The sequence below is a fragment of the Ranitomeya variabilis genome, chromosome 2, assembly GCF_051348905.1.
Source record: "Ranitomeya variabilis isolate aRanVar5 chromosome 2, aRanVar5.hap1, whole genome shotgun sequence".
In the NCBI taxonomy this organism is placed as follows: Eukaryota; Metazoa; Chordata; class Amphibia; order Anura; family Dendrobatidae; genus Ranitomeya; species Ranitomeya variabilis.
The window spans coordinates 24,242,344-24,265,816 of NC_135233.1; the positions used below are offsets into that span (position 1 = coordinate 24,242,344).

A 23,473-nucleotide genomic window follows, 5' to 3' on the forward strand; every position below is an offset into this window, starting at 1 on the left:
GCTACATTTTTTATGCAATTTTACTTGCATTTTTTCCACATTCATTTGAAAAACATTGTAAAAATGCTGAAAAAATCCATTGAAAAAACGCTTTGATGGTTCAAATCTGCAAGTAAAAAATAAGCAGCGTCTGCATAAGATATCAGGAATATCATTCACTTTTCTGCTACTGTTAAACACTACAGTTTTTCATTCTGTAGCAAAAATGCAACATGTGAACAAGCCCAAAATTTAAAACTATTTATTTAATCCTAAGACCCATATTATGTTCTGACTAATGCCATAAGACAATGGTGGACATATCATTGGTGCAGCCTGCGTCACCGTAGAGAGGCCAAAGACTTAAAGGGGCCAACTTCCACCTCCAAAGCAGATGGAATTGTACATTATGATGAGTTATTGGACTGCAAAGGACCCATTTATTGTTCTTGCAGAGGGACCCTCTTCTATCTGTGTCCACTACTGCCATAAAATATTTTTTTGTTGCGGTCGGAGATCATTTTGATACCGTGTTCCAGATCTCCTGCATACAAAATACAATTCTGTCTCCCTGCAGTCACCACTAGGGGGAGCTTGTGAGATTACTGCATTAGACATTATTAAATTGATTGCAGGGAGCTCCCCCTAGTGGTGGCTGCAGGAAGCCAGAATTGTATTATTTACCACTATTTCTGTGCCATGGGAATTGGATATTTGTATCAGAAAAACAATGCTCTGAAGGCTATACCGATATGTTAAAATGCTTCACCTCCATTGGGGTGTGCTATAAGGGGTGGTGTCAGCCAGATTGCAGCTTTACCCTTTTTGTATGTCTCTTAGCAGCTACCGCATGTACATGAATAGTAACTGGAAACCACTTCTCCCCACTAATATATGAAAAGCAATTAAGGAGCTGGGTTATCAAATAAACCTTTGTGAATGTATACAGAGAGAAAAAAGTAGAAGCCGTTGAACTTTATAACCGGTAATACAACTTTTCTGTGTACAAAGCGTTAAATGAACTCATTGTGAGAAGGTATAATAGCACTGTACCGAGATAACAGCACAGATCACATTTCAGGACTCTGGACTGTAGGGAAGCACACGCGGAAAGTAAATCTGCCCATACTATACCTCTGCCGTGTACTGTCAGGAGAAAAACAAAGTACACCCTGTTTAAATTTTATGGTTTTATGTATTCAGGCATAATAAAAAGAAATCTGGTTGTTAAAAATATCTTACAAATAGGTAAATATAACTACAGATGAACAACATAAGACTAATTACACTGGGTTGTTAGGCTAGAATGCAGAAGCAGTGTGCGGCAAATTAAGTACACCCTTACTGCTTCCATAAAACTTAAGAGAGTGAGTAGCAGCCAAGTACCGCTAACCAAATATCCTTGATTAAGTGTTCAGCTGCTTCTCTATAAAAGCAGAAGTTCAGGCAAGTTGCTGGTCTGGAGTATTCAGGATTGTGTTAACGCAATTTCAAGGAGGAAAGACTTTGTTGCTATCCATCAGTTGGGTTATAAGACCATTTCCAAACAATTTAGATGTCTTAATTCTGCAGTAATAAAGATTATTAACAAGTGGAAAACATTCAAGTCAGCTGACAATCTTCAAAAGGGTGAACGTCCGAGTAAATTCACACCGAAGTCTGACAATGCGATGCTCAAAGAAATTGCAAAAAACCTAAGAGCTACAGCTCAGACTCCAAAGGCCTCACTTAACAAGTCAATAATTCATGCTCATGAGTACAATTAGAAAAAGACTGAACAAGTGGGGCTTGCCTGGAACCGTTGCCAGGAGAAAGTATTTTCTTTCTCAAAAGAACATGGCAGAATGGCTAAAGTTTTCAAAGATGCAACTGAAGAAACCACAAGACTTTTGGAACAATGTCCTTTGGACAAACCGAACTAGCCGAACTTACCATAAGGCAACATTTTAACACTATTTACCTGTAAATTAACCCTATATCTACAGGCAAATAGTTTAATTTTTACACATGACCAGTCCGTGCCCATTAAGTAAAGCTTTACGTGAGACTGCATTTTCCCCGTAGTGACCACAGTTGGAGAACTGAGCAGGAACACAATGTACGTTCGTTGCATTATACATTTCTTGGGAATATTTGCTCGTTCCTCTGGGGCACACCCAGTTCATACATATTGGTTTTGGTGGTGGACCGGTATTGGCGTGAAGTCTTGGCCTCCACATTGTATCATTTTCGATAACTCCCAGAATGGATCCCAGAATGAGCTTTTTGTCAACATGGAGCAGATTAATTCGAATAAAAGACTTTGAAAAGTTCCAATAAAAGTCTAACAACGCAAATAGAAAGAACTGATCGTGACTTAGTCTCTTGGTGAGAAGGATTGATTGATACAGAAAACCCACTTTCATACCCTCGGCTGAGAAACCGTAAGTAAAGAGGTTCAAGCAGGACAAGAAGAAACTACAAAGAGGTCTATCCGACCATGAATTCTGTCAGTTCTGTGTAATGCTTCTCTTCTCCTGTGGTGGCGCTGCAGGTAAACTTCACAATTACGGCTGGGTGATCAGATCATAGCTGAGGGATCCTGATTCCGCTCTACAATTTCCCAGATTTAATTTTGTGTCAATTGGGCAAGAGATGAGGCTCCAGAACAGAGGACATCTCTGAGAATCTTAGTTTATACCGAAATGAGTTTTCTGAACTGAACAGCCACTTTAAGACTTTTCATACCAAAAAGGGAGTTCTTAAAGGTTCAGCAACGGGAGACTAAAGTTGATCATACTTCTGAGATAAAACCCAGTCGACAATCTTACATGTACAGTGTCTAAGGACACCAGGGACAAAATTGCCGACCTATTGTCCCCACTGTATGGTAATCTAACTTTCCCCTGACATCAGACGTCAATGAACAGAGGATTTAAGCATGTAGGATTTATGTTGTGTTATTTTTATTATTATTTGTTTATAGAATATCTGTATTATTCATTATTCCATATTATCATTGAAGGTAAAAAAAAGAAACTATTGGGCAAACTGAAACAACAGGATGATTTACAGCAATCAATAAGATAATTTTGCACGATTAATGTTTTCCCAGCTCCCGGTAGATCTCATCTATCACTGTCAGAACACGGGCCCGCATTGTCTCCTGTAATTACAGAGATGTCTCCATATAATGGAATTACAATGGTTCTTACAGAAACTTTCTTTAAACATTCCTTAAAGGGACACAATACACAGAAAACACTTAAGAAAAAAAATCCCAAATCAGTGTATGTGCACACGGCGTCTTTTCCAGGAGCAAAAGTGAAAAATAAGTTACAAAATGTTAAAAGTCAACGAACCTATGCACTGAAACTTCAAAACCACTTGCTGTGCTTATGTTCAGTAGATCTGAGCTTCGTTTGACCTCTTTTAAATCCGAGGGATGACCCGATCATTCTTCACACGGATTCTGTTTGCAAGGTGCTCAATAGTTTATACCAAAATGTCCCCAAAAATAATTATTGAAGAGATGCCAAAAAAAGTGCTTGAGGACAAAAGATGCCGTCAGGTGCTGAAAACTCTTCCTCTGGCAAAATTCATGGTAATCGGAGTCTATAAGACATTGAGTGCACATATCCTAATTCCTCCCTTAAACTCTTCCTATTTGTTGATCCTATTTTGCCTCATGTTCCAATTAAAATATCTAAAGAAGTCTTCTCTATGTCTCAGGAGCTCAGCTATGCCCCAATCTTCTCCCTGCCCTGTTTTTAGCTGTAAGATAACTCTCTGCAGCAGGAGCCTCCCCCCATCCCTTGTCTGCAGTAAGCCAAAAGGGAAGAAAAACAGATATGTCCGTGTTAGCCGCCCAAACATAGGACAACATATCCAGGTGAGAAGCATGCTCCTCCTCACAAGCCTCAGATCAGATTGGTCTCTACCGATAAGGGAACTTTCTGCAGCAGGAGCCTCCCCCCATCTCTTATGTATATTATAGAAGGTCAGATACACTTTCCAATGATCACATTAAGAATCCGGAACAGTGAAAATAAAGAACATTTAGGGAAAAGATCAATAGCTGTTTGTTGGGGAAAAAAAGAAAGCTTAAACTGATATTTAAATACTATTTGGACAATCCATTTTTGTTTAAGAAAAATGAAACATTTTTGCATATTGTGAATCTACTACACTACTAACTTTAGTGAAACTTTGCTCATGTTACACCTTAGGCTACTTTCACACTAGCGTCGGGCTCGGCCCGTCGCTGTGCGTCGGGCCGACGTTCCCGACGCTAGCGTTGTCTCCGCCGCACAATGGGGGCAGCGGATGCATTTTTCCAGCGCATCCGCTGCCCCATTGTGAGGTGCGGGGAGGTGGGGGCGGAGTTCCGGCCGCGCATGCGCAGTCGGAAAAGACGTTTACGACGGAGCAAAAAACGTTGCAAGCAACGTTTTTTGCTCCCGACGGTCCGCCACTGCACGACGTCCGTCGCACGACGTCCGTCGCACGACGGGTGCAACGTGTGGCAATCCGTCACAATGCGTCGCTTAATGTTAATCAATGCTGAAAAAACGCATCCTGCAAACACTTTTGCAGGATGCGTTTTTTCGGCAAAACGACGCATTGTGACGGAATGCAGTTAACGCTAGTGTGAAAGTAGCCTTACAGTCACAACTGACCTGTCATGGAGCAGCCTGAAATTCAGATGCAAAGGTCAATATTTCTGTAGTAATAAATAATATGTGTAACTTACGGTTGGTCGTTTCCATTTGATGCTCAGCAGTTTGTCCTGCGATAGTAATTTTTCTCCTATAGAGTAGAGGTTGGCCGGGAACACATCATCCTCAAACAGCTGCTTCCTGCTGATGCACAGGTCCCGGATGCTGTTAAAGTCTTGTCCTTTAAACTTTTTGGGGTTCTCCACAGTCCCGATTTTTCTCTGTTGCCCCTCTGCCACTTTCTGATATACCCCAGGGATCGGCATTTTGTCTTGTAGCTATTTAAGAAGAAAAAATAGTTACATAATATAGTACTAACAAAAACATTAACAAAAAATACATCATCGATGTAACGCGCTTTGTGAAGGTTTAGATACACGAACAGAAATTTGATTTGCAAACCAGTGAGTGCCGCGTAAAGTTCCCACATTCCGGCAGGAATTTTCATCAATTTGTTTACAAATAAATTTACTTCTAATTTGATTATCTGAGAAACTCCAGGAGGAAACAATTCAATAAAAGTAGGCAGAAGCTGAAAAAAGGAGCAATTACCAAGGCTTCAACTTTTTCAAGTCTGCAATGTGGCAAAAATTCTCACTGACATTAAAATACTGCTGGTTATTGAAATGGACTCCGTCACCTGATACATTGGATACATTTTCTACTTGCTAATGGTTTCCATTTTTATAAAAAAAAAATATATGATAGCTTCAGAAAAAAAATCAGTAGTGTCAGACACAAATACTCTCTGATGTTCGATTGACTAAAAAAAAAATAAGCCGGTGTTTTATTGACAAAGTGATACTCCACTCTTATTAATCACTAAAAACAGCTATAGATCTTGAAATAAAGTGATAAAAAAAAACTAAAAATATAAATTGCCTTAAAAATGTCATTAAAAGGCAACGGAACTTTCAACAAAGTTTGCATAACTCAATAGAACAGGCAAATATAAGAAACTTTGTAATATATGTTATTAGAAAAATATAATTATTTCACTACTTATGATCCTCTTCCTGTTCCTCCGGCCTCCTGTACTCACCATCCACTCTAAGAACTGTATTTTTTAACGCTTGTTAAATAGGCCAACTTTATTCTATGGGTCAGTAGAATGATGGCAACTATACCAAATTTATATAGTTTTTTTTTATGTTTTACTTGTCTTGTGCAATAAAATTAATTTAAAGAAAAATAACTTGATTATTAATATTCTAAAGACAGAATTGTGTTTTTTTAACCTATGATTTATTGATCTGGTTTTATGAATGAAATAAAAGGATTTATATTTTAACCGCTGGGAGTCACAGACATGGAAATGCAGGTGTGGATAATGATATCTATAAAACTGTATTGTAATCTTTTTTAAACATCAATTAAATACTTGTTGCAATATCGAAAAATAATAAAGGAAAAATGGCAATTTTTGGTTTTATTTTATTTTTTTTATTTATGTTTTTTACATTTTTCACATTTTTAACACTTCAATATAAATGTGTTTTGCAGTGTATTATGCCGTTCAGTCTCTATCTGGTCTAATATGAAGACATAGATGGCAGCCATGGATGCCATTGTTAGACCCTCCCCCGCTGCCATGATAATCCACCACCATGAGTTGGGTCATACTGGATACCACATGGGATGCACTCCAGTCATTCTTGTTGTCACTTTCTGTCCATTAAAGATGTCCTCCAGACTTTTTATTGATACAATAAAAAGTTTGCGCCTTGGATTTAAAAGGCTCTTTGTCTCATTGCACATTCAACTGTGATGTGGTCATGCATCAGCTGAGAGGAGCTCAGAAAAAGAATTACAAACACCCAAAGCTCACTGACAGATCCTTAGTTAACTCATTCTGCAGCCGGCAATAGAGAGTGCGACACAGAAGTCAAATAGTGACTTTTTTTTTATGAAACCCAATTGAAAAAAAATGATTTTTAGCCAATAATATTTGCATTCATGTAAAAAAAATGTAAAAAAAGTTCTTTACCTTTATTACACCCAATAGCTCTTTCCTTCCAATACCATCTACTGGGGGACACCCTTTCGCATTAGATACATGTTATGGGCTGACTAGCTCAGATGTCACAGGAACACGATATGTCTGTGGAGCGCCCCCAGACGCAGGGCCGCGGGGTACTCGGTACCGGGCCCCTCGGTCTCAGTTCTGGGGTTGTCACGGTGGCTAGACCCGGTCCGTGACCCTGCTAAGGGGCGTCCAATGAAAGGTGTAGGTAGTGGTACGTGGTGCAGGTTGCGGTGAATAACGAGGACACAGGGTTGCAGTCTCTTTACCTCTTTACTGAAGGCTTCAGGGTCCGCAATCCAGAGGACGGTTAACAGGGCTGGCTGAGACCGGCCGGTCCGATGGCACCTCCAGAGTTCTCTTTGCAGGTGCAAATCAGTGCCTACGTTCTAGCGCTTGTGTGTTGTAGTACTTCCCTGCTGAGCACCACGGGATAGTCCTCACAACTGTTGTGTCTGTTTCTGATGTTATTTCCCACAACTTATGTCTGTTCTGATGTTCTTCTCCGTCCCCCAGATGATATGGCTAGGACGCACCCGTATGACGGGTAGGCCTGGAGTTCTTCCGGGACCCTAGTGTCGCCCCTCTCCCACAATTGCCCCTATGTCTGCTTAGGTGATTTAGGTGAGACAGCCAACCTAAAATTAACTGTCCTGCCGCTGTTTGAAGTAATGCTTGGAGCCCAATACTTCCTCTGCGTTCCGGCCACCGGCTACGCGCCTCAGTAGGATGTTGCCTCGATCTTACAGCACGACTCCTACTGGTTCTATTCTCCTTTTTGCTATGATCTTGTTTCTCACTCTTCACAATAAACCTCGCTTCTTGTCCTTTCTTGAGATACCGCCGCGATGTAGTGCAGGCGCGGTTCCTTAACGTTCTTTCCTGTTCGCTAGGCCTCTGTCAGGATCCCACCCCTGACAGGGACCCCCCTGAATCTTCCCCCCACAACACCCTCTGCCACAGGATGTTGCCCGGTTCCAACCCAGTCAGCTTTCTGTCTTTCTATCCAACCCCCAGTTTTACCAGATTGTGAGGAGTGGCCTAATACATAGCACCTTTTGCTCCCCCTGGTGGCCGGAGTGTGAAGTGTATTGGTGTCTGTGATACCTGGTCAGGTGAACTCCTTCAGTGCCATCAGACGTACCATCACTCCCCTTAGCGGCGGAGCCACAGTACTACAACGACCAGGACTCTGGGGCGCTGCATCTGCCTTTTTTGTATTCTACTACACAGTATACAGGGGACAATGCATTTTCCTATAGCAAACATTTTTTTTTGTATTTTCCCCCCAAAATCCACAAAGGAGTAGCAGTAAATAAACAGAAAAAAAAAGTTTTCTAAGTTTGCAAAAATTTAAAGAACTCATTGCAGCAGCCTCAATATAGTTACGATCCAGCAGATTTTATGTGGCTGACTATCATCCGTTATCTATCGCTCGCTGCATGCAAACAACCTGATTTCCTGTCTGAACAGCAGGAGCCACATTTACCGTCTGTTCCGCTGCCTCCGACCTTCCAGTTACCCACTTTTATCTCTCTCTGTTTTTCATGTTCTGACTCCGGCTTTTCTTCATACAAGTAATAATATAATTAAAGCAGATAAGGATAATTAGCTAAGAAAATCACACGTGAGGTCAAGCAGGGCCCGTCTAACTCCTTGCAATCAAAGCTGTAAAATCACTAATGTTTTGCATATTTGATCCATATACGATTCAGAAATAAACTTTTCATATTTCCCCGTAGTTCCTTCCACATTAGGCCGAGGTCAGAGGTGGTAATACATGGGTGCAGAGATCGGAGCTGCAATAAGGGTCTGTGATCTGAGGAGCCTGAAGGATTAGGCGTAGTCTAACCCTAACCCTTATGTCCAGCTTCCATGACTGTCCACAGCGATGTGGCGTTACTAGATTCCCACAAGGCCAAATAGTCTCCTGACATATTTAGCAATTAGCCCCCCAGAAGCCTGAAGTTAGGGCCATGGTTATGAGCAAAAGTTTAGCTATTGGGATGAAAAAGGTCACAGTCTCTTTGGCCAAGAGACCCTTTTGGCCCAAAGGGGGAGACTTCTATTATAAATGGACATAGTCAAAAAACCTGAAAGTTACCCCCATGGCTGTTGCCAACTTTTTATGCTGCAGAACTTCTCCACATGTGGTGCATCCTCTTTTTGCAGGTTTTCCGGCGATAATGTCTCCTGAATTTGCCATCAGACGCTTCGACTCCCTCTAATGAGGATCACTATGAGAAACCTCGCCGTGCTGGTTGTTGGGAAGTCAGGAGACGTCATCATTTCCCGATTTTCTGGGCGTTTTCCAGCCATCCTGGAGAGTTGACATGTATGCATGGTGGCATGGAGGCAGGACCTCGTATCTTCTGGTGTTATAGATGCTTGTGAAACCTTTCCTACAAGAACTATGGGAAGAAAACTCCACCAGAACACGGTACATGCAGACTGAAGCTTCTGCACAAAATTCTCTTAAATTAGCAAGTGTGATTGTATCCAAAGTGCCCATCAAAAACCAGAAACGTGCATCCAACTCATTACCAGCTCCCTGCAAGTGAAAAATGTCCTTGCTTCTGCCAAAAGTTTCAGATAAAACCAGAACCATTGACCAGGGAACATGAGTCACCAAAATAAGTGAAGAAAGAAGGGCCTCACCGTGTACAAACGCAGGCGACCACTCCCATAGTGAGCGTGTGCAGCGCCCCAGAGTCCTGGTCGTTGCAGTAGCATGGTTCAGCCACTAAGGGGGGCCATGCTGCGTTCGATGGCACGGAAGGAGTTCTCTGAGCAGGTATCACAGTCACCAAGACATTTCACAGCTGGGCCTCCGGGGGGAGCTAAGGGTGCTATTCATTAGGCCACTCCCCACCATAGTGGGTAAACTGGGGGTCAGGCAGGAAGTTAGTGAGAACGCTGACGGGATTGAACGGAGCAACACCTGGTGGCAGAGGGTGTTGTGAAGGGAGAGACTGTAGGGTCTCTGCCAGGGGTGGGATCCTGGCAGAGGCTTGGCATGGAAAGAACGTAAAGGGACCGTGCCTGCTCAGCATAGCGGCGGTGCCCAAGGAAGGACTAAGAAGCGAGATGGATTGTGCTGAGTGAGAAACGAAGTCAAGCGAAAGGAGATACCAGTGAGGGTTGTGCTGAAAGAGGCAGCACCTTACTGAGGCGCACTACCGGTGGCCGGAACGCCGAGGAGGTAAAGAGTTTCAAGCCATACCTCAGACCTACGGCAGGGCAGTTAGCTTGAGGCGGACTGTCTCACGCATCACCCAGGAAGGCAAAGGGGGGTACCAACAGGAGAGGGGCGCAGATAGAGTCCCGGAAGATCTCCGAGCCTCCCCGTCATACGGGTGCGTTCCTACCATAGTATCTGGAGGGACGAGAAAGATCATTGCGAATTAAGTTGTTGTGAGGGAACACGAGAAACAGACACAACAGTTGTGGGGTACTTTCCGTAAGCACAGCAGGGAAGGACTGCAACACATAGCGCTAGAAGGAAGGCACCGATTCCCACCTGCAAGGAGAGCTCTGGAAGTGCCATTGGACCGGCCGGACTTGCGCAGCCTGGTGAGCCGTATTCCGGACTGAGGACCCAGAGAGCTTCAGTAAAGAGGTAAAGAGACTGCAACCTGGTGTCCTCGTTATTTACCGCGACCTGCACCCCACAACTGCACCGCTACAACATCACTTATTGCACCGGACGTCCCCCACTGACAGACAGGGCCACGGACCGGGTCTAGCCACCGTGACAACCCCAGGACTGAGACCTAGAGGCCCGGCTCCGGGTACCCCTCGGCCCTGCGGCGGTGTGGGGGCGCTCCAACTTGGCGTCACGAACAGGATCTACTTAAGCCTGAAGAATCAGGTCATGTGTGCCTAGAGACTGTGATTTACTGTGCTTGGACTGTACTTTACTGCAAGACTGTGTGCTGTGCCATTTGCCGCCAAAATTCGCCGCCATTGCAGCGCTGAGGAAAGCGCAGGAAGAGAAGAGGGGCGTGGAGTGGGCGTAGACGAGCTGGAGAGCGCGAACAGTAATGGCCGCCCAGTCTAAGTATTTCTGTGTCCTGAGGACGTGCCCGTCAACAGCTGAGGTACGCCTCCTGATCTTGGTCGGAGGGTGGAGACCATGGGGACGGGGCCGCCCACGGAAGAGACCGCGGGAAGAAGACGCGGGAGAGGAGAAAAAGATGGCGGCACCCGAAGCACCACGCGGAGCTGAGTCGGCTCAGTCTGAGGCCGCGGCGTCCGAGATAGGCTCCGAGGCACCGCTGCTGGGAGGTCTGACCCTTACCGAGTCCCCGATGGGCCGACCTCCGACGCCGTTATCGGAGGAACGTGTGGCTGCGGCCGAGGCCCGCCAGCTGACCCGCCGACTGAGGGCCGATGCCCGCGTGCTCACCCGGGTGGGCCAACCCACCGAGATTAAGCTGTCTCCCATTGCTCCTTACCCGGACCCGGCTGAAGGCGCCCTATCTGCACCGGGTCTGAAGATCATGCCGGATGCGGAGCACTTATGGCGCCTTATGGCAGAGTGGCGGAGCCGGCCCCAGCCTGCAGAACAAGTGGACTTGGTTAGTGTCCCCGAGATTTCGCCCTCACACTGGGGTGTTGTGGTGGCCTTCCATCCCCAGCAAGGGAGAGGGGTCATACAGGAGATCGGGGAGCCGATCCAGGTCCGGGTGGACCGAGAAGAGGTGGAACCTTCTGGCAGGCGGTCTGATTGCAATCTGGAGCCGGGGGACGCCGTCACCTATACGAGGTGGAGAAAGAACACGAGTGAGACGGGCTGGTTTGCCCGGGGGGTCCAACGATGTGTCGCCCTCCAGGCTGCTGCTGGGACACCAGAAGAGGATAGTCCTGGAGGAAAGGCAGCGGGACCTGACCCCGCGGAACCAGGGGAAGTTCGACCTCACCGCGCCCCGGAGAGGCGGGTACGCCTACCGACGAGAAGGACCTCCCGGAGAGGGATTCTATCCTTACTGGGACCAGAACGGCGTCCTGGCTCACCGGGCCGATCTGTGAGTCTGGTGAAGCCAGAAAGAAGGTCACCTCCCGCAGAACCTCAGTAAGACATAGCTTCCAATGTTATGAAAATGTACATAGTTGCTACTTTATTGTTTTAACTGTTCCTGTTGCTGCTAAACCCGCCCAGGGTTAATGGATCCCTCTGTTAACCCGGGATCCTCTTTGTTTGTTTTCCTTTTCTGAAGATGTTGCACAAAAGTTATACAAACTGCAGAAATCATGGACTGTGCATGATTCGAACTTCCCTTGTAAATAGTTTGCACCTTCTTAAAGGTGCTCCCTACTGGTTTTAGCCAAAGACACTTTGCGAAGATATTTGCCCTATTGGTTTGAGCCAAAGACACTTTGTGAAGATACCTTTTCTACTGGTTCTAGTTAAAGACACTTTGCGAAGATACCATACCGGAACCTTTGCATGGACTGGTAGGCTGAGGAGACGAGCTACCTCAGAAAGACTTGGTCCCCTCTTAAAGGGGATGTGAAGAATTGAACTTGAGAAAGATACTGTTGCAGAACAGTAATGCCATGATGATGCTTTGAAAAGAAATGTAACTGTTTTACATGAAAAGTTAAATGTGTTGAATTTGTTTGAAATGTGAAATTTGAATAATGTTTTGAAGACAGGAAAGATGCAGAGAGCCCGTAGGGGTAGAAGTAGAGGTCTGCATAGTTGAAAGTAAGAGAAGTAATAATGAGGGTGAGGATAGAAGGTAAACCCTGCGTCCCCATTGAAAAGTTACTTTGTTACTAAGGACAGAGAGTGAACCCGTAGGGGTTAGAGAGTGAGTCCTTAAAGGAGCCGAGTAGAGCTGGCTCAGAGTTCTTTAAACGAAAGGAATGTTATGTCTATACTGTGTATAGTAGCGAAAGGCAGTAGGCCCTGGCTGAACAGGGCGGTCCTGTAGAATAAAGGAGAGGCAGTAGGTCTGGTGCCGTAGGGACAGGCGGTCCTGCAGGTTCACAAGAAGGAGAATGTAAAGTTGAAATGCCTTATAATGTGATTATAGGAAGGCCTTTGATAGACTAAGAGTGTGAGTTTCTTAAAGGCAATGTTAAGTTATTATTTCAAAAATTGCATTAAATAGAATACCCGGTTGGGTAACAGAAGTTATTTATACTCTGTAAATTATAAGGTTAATTATGTTTGTAACGTTACAAGTGTCCTCACCTCCCATAAAGGGAAGCCTACTTAAGTATACTTATTGTTATTTGCACTCAACAAAATTGTATGTCTTTTTGCTAACCTGTATTGTTGTTTTTCTTCCCAGTCCCGGAGTACTGTGTTTAACCAGGGGGGAGTGCAGCGCCCCAGAGTCCTGGTCGTTGCAGTAGCATGGTTCAGCCACTAAGGGGGGCCATGCTGCGTTCGATGGCACGGAAGGAGTTCTCTGAGCAGGTATCACAGTCACCAAGACATTTCACAGCTGGGCCTCCGGGGGGAGCTAAGGGTGCTATTCATTAGGCCACTCCCCACCATAGTGGGTAAACTGGGGGTCAGGCAGGAAGTTAGTGAGAACGCTGACGGGATTGAACGGAGCAACACCTGGTGGCAGAGGGTGTTGTGAAGGGAGAGACTGTAGGGTCTCTGCCAGGGGTGGGATCCTGGCAGAGGCTTGGCATGGAAAGAACGTAAAGGGACCGTGCCTGCTCAGCATAGCGGCGGTGCCCAAGGAAGGACTAAGAAGCGAGATGGATTGTGCTGAGTGAGAAACGAAATCAAGCGAAAGGAGATACCAGTGAGGGTTGTGCTGAAAGAGGCAGCACCTTACTGAGGCGCACTACCGGTGGCCGGAACGCCGAGGAGGTAAAGAGTTTCAAGCCATACCTCAGACCTACGGCAGGGCAGTTAGCTTGAGGCGGACTGTCTCACGCATCACCCAGGAAGGCAAAGGGGGGTACCAACAGGAGAGGGGCGCAGATAGAGTCCCGGAAGATCTCCGAGCCTCCCCGTCATACGGGTGCGTTCCTACCATAGTATCTGGAGGGACGAGAAAGATCATTGCGAATTAAGTTGTTGTGAGGGAACACGAGAAACAGACACAACAGTTGTGGGATACTTTCCGTAAGCACAGCAGGGAAGGACTGCAACACATAGCGCTAGAAGGAAGGCACCGATTCCCACCTGCAAGGAGAGCTCTGGAAGTGCCATTGGACCGGCCGGACTTGCGCAGCCTGGTGAGCCGTATTCCGGACTGAGGACCCAGAGAGCTTCAGTAAAGAGGTAAAGAGACTGCAACCTGGTGTCCTCGTTATTTACCGCGACCTGCACCCCACAACTGCACCGCTACAACATCACTTATTGCACCGGACGTCCCCCACTGACAGACAGGGCCACGGACCGGGTCTAGCCACCGTGACAACCCCAGGACTGAGACCTAGAGGCCCGGCTCCGGGTACCCCTCGGCCCTGCGGCGGTGTGGGGGCGCTCCACGTGCGTCAGTCCATAACCGCTGACAAATGGTAAAAAATCCAAGAAAAAAGCAAAAATGGACTGTGGCATCTGTAAGTAAAAATCTTCAAGCTTTATTGGATCACATTAAAAACAAAAACCCCAATGGTAGGGAGTAAAAACACGCTGCCACTCTGACGTGTTTCTGCCGCTGCCCTCAGTCATGGAGTATGGCTGGGTACTATGGGATGTCCTATGTAAAGGTTACACCACCAAACAAACCGAACAGGAAGTGCGAAGAAGGTAGGAAATCATTATAAATGCAAACAAAATCGTAAATGTAACTCAAAGAAAACATCAATAGACCCACATGGCATCCTTACTAGAATTCACGCCTGTCGGCATTTTGGTGTCCAATCTAATAATCCAAAAGGATTCTCTTATAAGGGGCTTTTTTTGCCAATCCCCCATTTACTGGTGGATTAACTCTTTCAATGCCAAAAAAAAGAAAAAAAACATCCATTTCTCCATTGTGGATATCTAAAAAATTCTTAGCAGCAGCAGAATATGTTCTGTTTATATTGTTGATGGTTTGCAAATGTTCTGAAATCCTTTTCTTTACTTTGCGGCTAGCACATCCTGTGTGTGTCATATTGCATGAAATACAATAGACAACATAGTGTGTGCTACATTTTGATAAATGAATTATTGGTCCACATGTCATCAATTTTTTTGTGTTTTTGGGGTTTATTTGCACGTTACATTTGTTGCAGGCACATTTGAAAAAAAATATCTTTGACCGATAACCAAGTGTGATTTTTGCTTTGCTTCTGGTACATGCTTGGTGAGAATTTATTGCCAAGGGAGAGTCCTCTACTGGACACCAAAATGCAAAAATACATGAATTATAGAAATGATACCATGTTTATCTATTATTTTTTTTCTTTCTTTGAGTTATATAACACCCAAAGTGTTAGTCAGGGGTAACAAAAAGTGGACCCACTTTTGACCCACCTTCTTGCAAAAGTGTCACCTGACCGTATTCCTCGGCTTATCGGTTCACAACTGGTTACTTGCAGGAAAGAGAACCCAACACTCCAGTCCGAGGCAAGAAGCTCATGATGGGTCCTGCCTCTTATACCCCATGGTAAAAAGAACTAGGAAGACTTTTTTTGATTTGCAAAGTCTAATTGTTCCGTTTATTGTCAGACAATCAAAATAAAGTGCAATTCTGCCACATTTTGTGACCTCTTGATTTTTACTGTTTGATTTGAGCATGCAGTCCGATGTTTGAAAAGAATCTAATGTTCTGACTTTGGATTGTTTAACAATGAATAGAACAACTTATACTTTGCAATTTGAAAACCCGTGGCGAGTTCAATTTACTACCAACGTCATTAACCGGACTAACGAGAAGCTGCAATGCCAGGCACAGCCTGTAAACAAGAATGGCGCTCTTCATCAGAGAAGACAACCCCGTTTCTTGCACAGACGGCATCTATGTAATCCAAGCCCTTCAGAATGTTTTGGTCACTTTGTACTCTATATTAAGGCTGGTGAATACAATTGCTCCCACTATAGGGGAAATGGAAATCACCTGTTCAACCCAATGGTCAATATCGTGTCACCTTGCAAAAATGATGAGATGGTAAGTCAAACTGACTGTGAAGATAACAGTTATCTTTTTGTTGCGGAAGGACAAGAGTGAGGGGAGCGCCTATTTCACACCCAGCTGTTTCGCCCTCCATATATTACCCTTTGGATCCATTACCTATTGTAATTTACGGCTCCAGTGTTTACACAGAGATTTATTGCCTTGTCAATGACCTGTTCCCGTCATGGCATTCCTGAGAAATTACATCCCAATAACATTGATTTAAAAAAAAACTAAACTAAAAGTCTTAAAGGGATAGTCCCATACCAGGCATTTATAGAATATCAATGGGACATATCAAGCGCTAAGACCCCAACCTAGAGGAATAGTAGTGAGAGTGAATAGAGAAGGTGGCCGCACTTGTCCAGCATCTTCCGCAATGCTCATAAATGGAGGGCTAACCCTTTAACTTGAAGAAGTCGCTTTTCAATAAGTGTGTTAGCATTATACCCCTTTAAGGGATGGCCCTTACCCCAAATCAATGACTGACGGGCGCCCCACATGTGATAGTAAGAGAAAGACTCAGGAGTGAAGGGATCTAATGAGTGTGACAATGTATCGCATTATTATCATACTATTTATTACACTATTATTATTACTTTATGTATTATCATCATTCTTACTGTACTATAGTTACTTTCTCCATTTTTTGGCTGCTCAGGTTTGGGATATTGTGTTTAGTATAAAGACTTTTCCGTGAGCTGAGGACATCAGCAGCACAATCCCCTCCTGTCCTGTATCAGACCGGAGTGCCGGTCACTGATCTGACGGAAATTTGTCCAGTTTGGATACAAATCTGTGATGGGTGTTAGGATACTATGTGTCTCTAGCATCTTGATGCAAACAATATTGGTTCTAGCCACTGACAGCAAGCAGAGATCTATGTTGTGCTGTCCACTTAGGTGACTGTTCAGAATAGTCTGTCCTGTGTACATGATGAATAACACAATTATGTAACTTGTATCTTGCAGTTTTCCCCTCTGCAGCTTCTATCTCTTAGTTTCACTTGTCTCTGAGCTGGTGGGTGAAGACAAGCTGTTTTGATGTCTCCCATGCACAGCACACACAGACATGAGGGATTCCTGCTCTCCTATCACTTTGCAGCACATGTTCAGAAGGAACAGCACCAGTATGGAGGACATTATACAGCAGTGTTGAGCAGTGTAGATGTGAATCCATCACTTGATTGAGAAAAGAAAATGACTAGAAATCTGCAGCATGATCTCTATGGCCTCTTTGACTTTGTGTCTCCTTCCTCCCCCTTCTCAATATACTTCAATGGCAGCTATGTGTAATCCTGAAGTGAGCTGACAGTCCATTTTATTTTTATAACATTAAGGATGTGCTATAACTGTTTTTCAGCGTAAATGATGAGTTCAGGGGGTGAAGTAGGGGAAGGTGAGGCTCATAAGTGGAGAAAATATATATTTATATGATGTTATACATTACAAACTTTCTTATATTCAATTTTACTATTGGTTTATGCAGAGATTGTTGAGATACAGAGACCAAATAAAATGAGGAATTTCTACAAAAGGTAAATATAACATATACAGAGGGAAAAAAAGACAGCTGTGATGGATAAATAGACAGATAATATATAGATAATAAATAGACAGATAAATAGATGGATAGATAATAGATAATAAAGAGATAGATAGATAATAGATAGATAATAGATAGTAGACAAGATAGATAGATAATAGATAGATGATAAATAGAGAGATAGATAATAGCTACATAATAAATAGATACTAGATTAATAGATATATAATAGATGATAGATAGATAATAAATAGATGGATAGATAATAGATAATAAAGAGATATATAGAGAGATAGATAGATAGATGATAGATAATAGATAATAAAGAGATATATAGAGAGATAGATAATAGATAGATAGATAGATAGATAGATAGATAGATAGATAGATAGAGAGATAGATAATAGATAGATAATAAATAGATACTAGATTAAGATAGATAATTAGATAATAGATAGATAATCAGATAATAGATAGATAGATAGATAGATAATAAATAAGAGTCCAAAAAGTCTAATAAATAGATACTAGATTAATAGATATATAATAGATGATTGATAGATAATAGATAGATATATAAATAGATAGATAGATAGATAATAAATAGATACTAGATTAATAGATATATAATAGATGATTGATAGATAATAGATAATAGATAATAGATAGATAGTTGATAGATAGATTTGCACTTGCTTACAACCTATTGCTCGGTAATAAATGGCTTCTGGAGGCTCCTGATGGTGCCGATGTTGCTGGGATCATACACTGACGTTACATCATTCTCTAATATCTATAATTCTTTTCACTTTTCCTCCTGAACAAATTATTTCTAATGAAATTAAAGGAGATTAAATCCGTCAGAGCTCAGAGGCGTCTGATGGGGCAGCGGCTCCTGGAGGTGTAATTGTATTATAGAGAACATTGGAATCCATCTACTCCAAACCAATGGCTGAAAAGTTCCAGTGCGGATCATTAGGGAAAGATTTAGGAGTCGGACCGCTCAATAAGATTAATAGCTCTAGAAGGAGACAGTGTTGCACTTGGGATAGAATTGTCTAGCCGGGGTCTTCTGTCATTAATAGTTTGCATGTTTTTTTTCTATACGGTATACATTGTTGAATACGTAGTGAGTTATCTGAGGGTCCATCAGTGAGCTCGCTCTGGTTTTGAGCGTGTATGTCTTTTTCTGAGCTCCTCTCAGCTGCTTTATGATCAATGACAGTTCTGCTAATCTTCTGTACAGTCTGTAGTCTTAAATCAGTGTCCAGAAGCTCAGAATAAGACATTCACACTCCAACCAGAATGAGCTCACTGATGGATTCTCAGATCACTCATTCTGCAGCCAGCAAACTGCACAGATAAAAGAGCCTGGAAAAGTCAATAGAAAAAATCGTGCAATCGGTGGAGGCTGTGGTAGGTGGTGGCCCCTCAGAGCCCCACATAGAGCCAGCTGCGGAGCCTACAGTTATTACGGTACAACCTGACCTGGTGGGCACCTCTGAGGAGGCGAAGACCACCAGGACCAAACTGTAAAGTCAGGCTTCTGATTTCTCCCCAAAATTGTGCCCGTCCCTCTTACAAACAGAGACGACGATGCTGATGGAAATGCAGTGTATTATTTCTAGGAACATTTGTCCCCAAAAAACTTTAATTGACTATTTTGGTGATATATTTTCATATAGTGAAAGACATTTGTAATGAATGCGGCTTTATGGGCATTCATGTTCCTGACGAGCAGAACATTCCGGCTCTATGGTCACCCTGTGAATTAAGGCGACGTAGACTTTCCATCAGCACTAAATGTTTCCCCGTTTATTATTGCTGCATTTAACTATTTAATTAATTAAACACCCAAAGTAAATCCTGACCCTCCGCATATGTCTCGCACTGTGTCTCTACACGTCGCCGCAGAAATACCAAAAATCAGCAATATCCCAAGGCTCATTTTTCTGGATATTCATGATTATAATTGTAACCTTTCTGTTACCTGATAATATCTGATACGTTACATAATTCCAAGCCTGTTACTTGTTGTTAATTATTGTGGGTAAATTGAAACTTAAAAAAAAAAAATAGTTCTGCTTCCGATTCTCTATTTCTTTGTAATTGGAGCTAAATTCCTAAAGATAAACCCCAAGGATAGAAAGTTATCGGAGCAGTAACCCGGCACATGGTATACAGTGTATACCTGGAGAGAGGGAAGCACCTACACAGGCCACGGCTATATATGCACAAGACAGCACAACATTTCACTGCAGCGGGTAAAATCCAAGGAATATAATTTGCACTAATTATGAAATGAAATAATCCGCGGCTCGCGGTCTTCTATCTATATATCGTTCTGTCTAGAGCTGTAGAATCACCCCAGAAACCTGTGACATCTCGATGATAGCGATACATACCCTTGTAGCTTATTCCACAGTTTCCCCTTTTAGCTTCTACTTCGGGTCCCACTTTAAGTATCCGGAATCACAGATTTCCTCTATTTGTCTCAGGTGTACAGATAAGTGTCTGCCCCAGTATGATTTTCACTGACAGAATGGAGGTGGAGAAACTTTTTTTTATTTTTCCCTCCACATGCAGGAAAAATTGATGCCACTTTGAACAATCTCTGATCAAACTCTGATCAGTCTCTGGTTAATCTACGATCAATCTGTGATTAAACTCAAACTCTGATCAAACTCCGATAAGAACCATAGAACCGTTTTTCTCAGATGTGGAGAAAACGGTCGTATGACCTGACCCTAAACCTAACTATTACAGTGTTCTCTTTCCTTTTGAGATCACTCAGCTAACAGGTAACACTGGTGCCAAAATAAGGCCGAAGATAATACAACCGAAGATACTTCAACTGCAATAACCAAGATGCAAAAAATGACCTGATGGATTTTTTGTGACTTTCTTGTCACAGTATCCTCAGGGTTGCAATGCGACATTCATTTGTATTGTAGCAGCGAGACATCGCAAACCTTGGCCATGCGACTGTACTGCAGTTGTAAGGGGGTCACAGGGACTGGTATACACCCCACCCCTTTAAGTACGTCCCAGTTTCTGCACTGTGTAAGATTAAGTTCCTTTAATGATGTATGTCTTGCAACGTTAAGAGCAGTACCCAGCCATCCAGGCACCACTGGGAGAGAAACATAGCAGTGCAGCAGACTGGCAGCAGTGAAGAATTGGAAGCTGTAAGCAGGGCCAGGACAGTACGGGGACGCAGGAGGCTGCAGAATGTGGCAACTCATTGAATGGTTTGATGCCCTCAGATCCTGTGCGAAACGGCTGAGGGAAACCCCAAGCAGTCTAAGCCTGCATCCAGACATGTCCGTGTGGTATCACAATTTCATTGATCCATATAGACAATTGTTCAAAAAACTGGATCTGTGTGTCTGATCCTCAAATCTCCAATTCAGATGAGTCTCAGCCGTTAAAGTCTGTGGGGATTCATTAAAATGGATGAAATATTAAAGACAGACTTTTTAGTTCAGTTTTCCACCCATGTTTTATCTGTTTTTAACTGATGTCCAAGAGGCAATGATGAATAAAAGATCAGGCGGTCTACCGGCTTCAGTTTTTAAAAACAGATGAAAGAAAAAACAGATGCAAAACAGAGACGAAAAGGATGACACGTGAGAGAACAAAGGTCCGTTTTACATTACAGGTGACTGGTTTGGTGTCCACCCTGGGTGCCCGCCTAGTATATCTTCTCCAGCAGGGGGGACACAGACAGAAGAGGGCCCATAAGCAAATATATCACTCCAATATTGTGTCGGTGGCCCCCATATCTCTTGGGCCCCTGTGTGGCTGCACAGGTTGCACCATTGATTTGTTTGCTCTTGCTGCAGATGCCTAGATAAGTGCTTTTCACAAGTACCGTACATCATTGCCTTTCAGCATCTTGCAGCAGATGCCCTATTGTCTCTGCCCCTTATACTGTGAACAATTATTAATGTCAATAGAAAACAGATCAGAAATGATTCACAAATCCAAACCAGTTAGCTAGGCGGTGATGTATCTGGTGGTGATGTATCGGGTTATGTATCTGGTGGTGATATATCTGGTGATGATGTATCTGGTGAAGATGTATCATGTCCAATGTACCTGACAATGATGTATCTGGTAGTGATGTATCTTGTGGATATGTATCTGGTGGTGATGTACCTTCCGGTATCTTGTGGTGGTTTCTGGTGGTGATGTATCTGGTGGCTATGTATCAGGTGGTGATGTATCTGGTGGCTATGTCCAGTATCTGGTGGTGATGTATCTTCTGGTATCTTGTGGTTTTGTATCTAGTAGTGATTTATCTGGTGCTGATGCTTCTGGTGGTGATGTATCTGGTAGTGATGTATTTTCTGGTTTCTTGTGGTGATCTTTCTGGTGGTGGTAATGTATCCTCTGGGGATGTATCTGGGGGTGGTGATCTCTCTGGTGGTGATGTATCTTGAGTTTATGTATCTGGTGGTGATGTATCTTCTGGTATCTTGTGGTTATGTATCCAGTGGTGATGTATCTGGTGCTGATGTTTCTGATGCTGATGTATCTGGTGGTGATGTATCTGGTAGTGATGTATTTTCTGGTTTCTTGTGGTAATGTTTCTGGTGGTGGTAATGTATCCTCTGGTGATGTATCTGGTGGTGGTGATCTTTCTGGTGGTGATGTATCGTCTGGTGATGTCTCTGGTGGTGTTTGTCCCTTGTGCACTTGCAAGAGTATTAAAACTGTTGATCCCTCTGTTGCTCCCTGTTAAACCCCCTGTTGCATGCCATGTTAATATTATGTCTGGGGTACCAGGGACCCACCAGTAACACTAAGTCTAAGACTCGACTCCCCACACTTCAGGTTCATGCAAGTATTACTGATAGAGTCAGCGTCAATTTCATAAGGTGCACTTCAGTCTCTCTAATATGAACACAACCTGTAGAATCTACTGGAGACAATCACAAACCACTACTGTATAACCACAAGTCCCAGCACGTCCCATGGTCATGCACAATTCACAACAAAGTAACACTGCTTATCTTCAGATACTACAGGATGTAAGTTTATCCCGGGACTGTTAGTTTTATGCCTACAAATGTGTCTAAGTGCCTAAGGACAGAGAGACCATGAGACTCGTCTCTGCGGAAAAGCGAAATTTACCTTATTACCTTAGGGGTCTTCAAGGAACCATCAAATTACAATCCGAGTTTGGTTTCTTTCTTGCACTTCTCCTCCAGAGTGTAATATACTATTTTCTTCAGTATTGTTCCTCCTCCTTCCTCAGCAGCCAGCCTTGCCTTGGTTGAACATTAGCCTATTGTATCTATATTTCTGTATGTTTGCCAATCATTAATTGACGTGTATTGAGCTTTCCTTGTCGCAGGTGAGTGTGGATGTGTCTCCCTGAGCCCGGTGGCTGTGAGCTCTGCCTGTATTTACATGCTATTATTAGGTAAATGAACAGAGCACCCCCCATCCCGCCTCGAAAAGAAAAAAGTCATCATAGAGTAATACGTCACCCAACGTGGAAGTGTCACCTGAATATGTGCCAGATCACATGGGGATCACTGCCTTACACCTGGACACAGGCAATAACCCGTCCTTCTTAATTTCTTACCTTAGTATAAAAGATTAAACTTCTTTATTGTTAATGTACCACTTATATGGGAGCATTGTTGCCCTGTTAGAAAAGGAACATGTTCTTGGTGTGCCCACTTGTCCTCCACCTTTTACTTTTTATGAGTCATGGACTGGAGGCATTGCTAGGTGGTGATGGCGCTGGTGCAGTGGGTGCTCTGTGGGCTTGTAGGACAGTTCAAAAAGTTCCATCCATGTGCTAATGCCATGTTAAGTTGATATATTTAATGTAGCGTTTTATACTGTGCTATGTGATAACGATGATGTTCTGTATGTGTGATATGACGGATTGATGTTTTGTGGATCAATACATTTAGTAGGAGAATGTATGAATTATATATAAGACTATATCAAGGAGGTCCCTGATTTCCCCATCACTAACAAATATCACTCCAAGAACAAGCATATAATAGTCCATGAAGTCATGAAGGAACCCAAGATATCTGCTAAGCAACTAAAGGCTTCTCTCTTATTAGCTAATGTTAATGTTCACAAGTTCATCATGATAAGGACACCAATTGTTTGCATGGCAGGAT

At 43.3% G+C, this 23,473-nt stretch overlaps 1 protein-coding gene across 1 annotated transcript in view; it reads right to left on the reverse strand.

Moving 5' to 3' along the window:
- The window catches only part of LOC143804232 (calpain-13-like), a 191,502-nt gene extending 168,803 nt beyond the window's left edge, over positions 1 to 22,699 (reverse strand). The window contains exons 1-2 of the mRNA XM_077282128.1: positions 22,461 to 22,699; positions 4,712 to 4,954 (exon numbers count right to left, since the gene is read on the reverse strand). Of these exons, the coding sequence (XP_077138243.1) occupies positions 4,712 to 4,942 (231 nt within the window). The 5' untranslated portion in view covers positions 4,943 to 4,954; positions 22,461 to 22,699. The remainder of the gene's footprint in view (positions 1 to 4,711; positions 4,955 to 22,460) is intronic.
- Between the last annotated feature and the right edge of the window lie 774 nt (positions 22,700 to 23,473).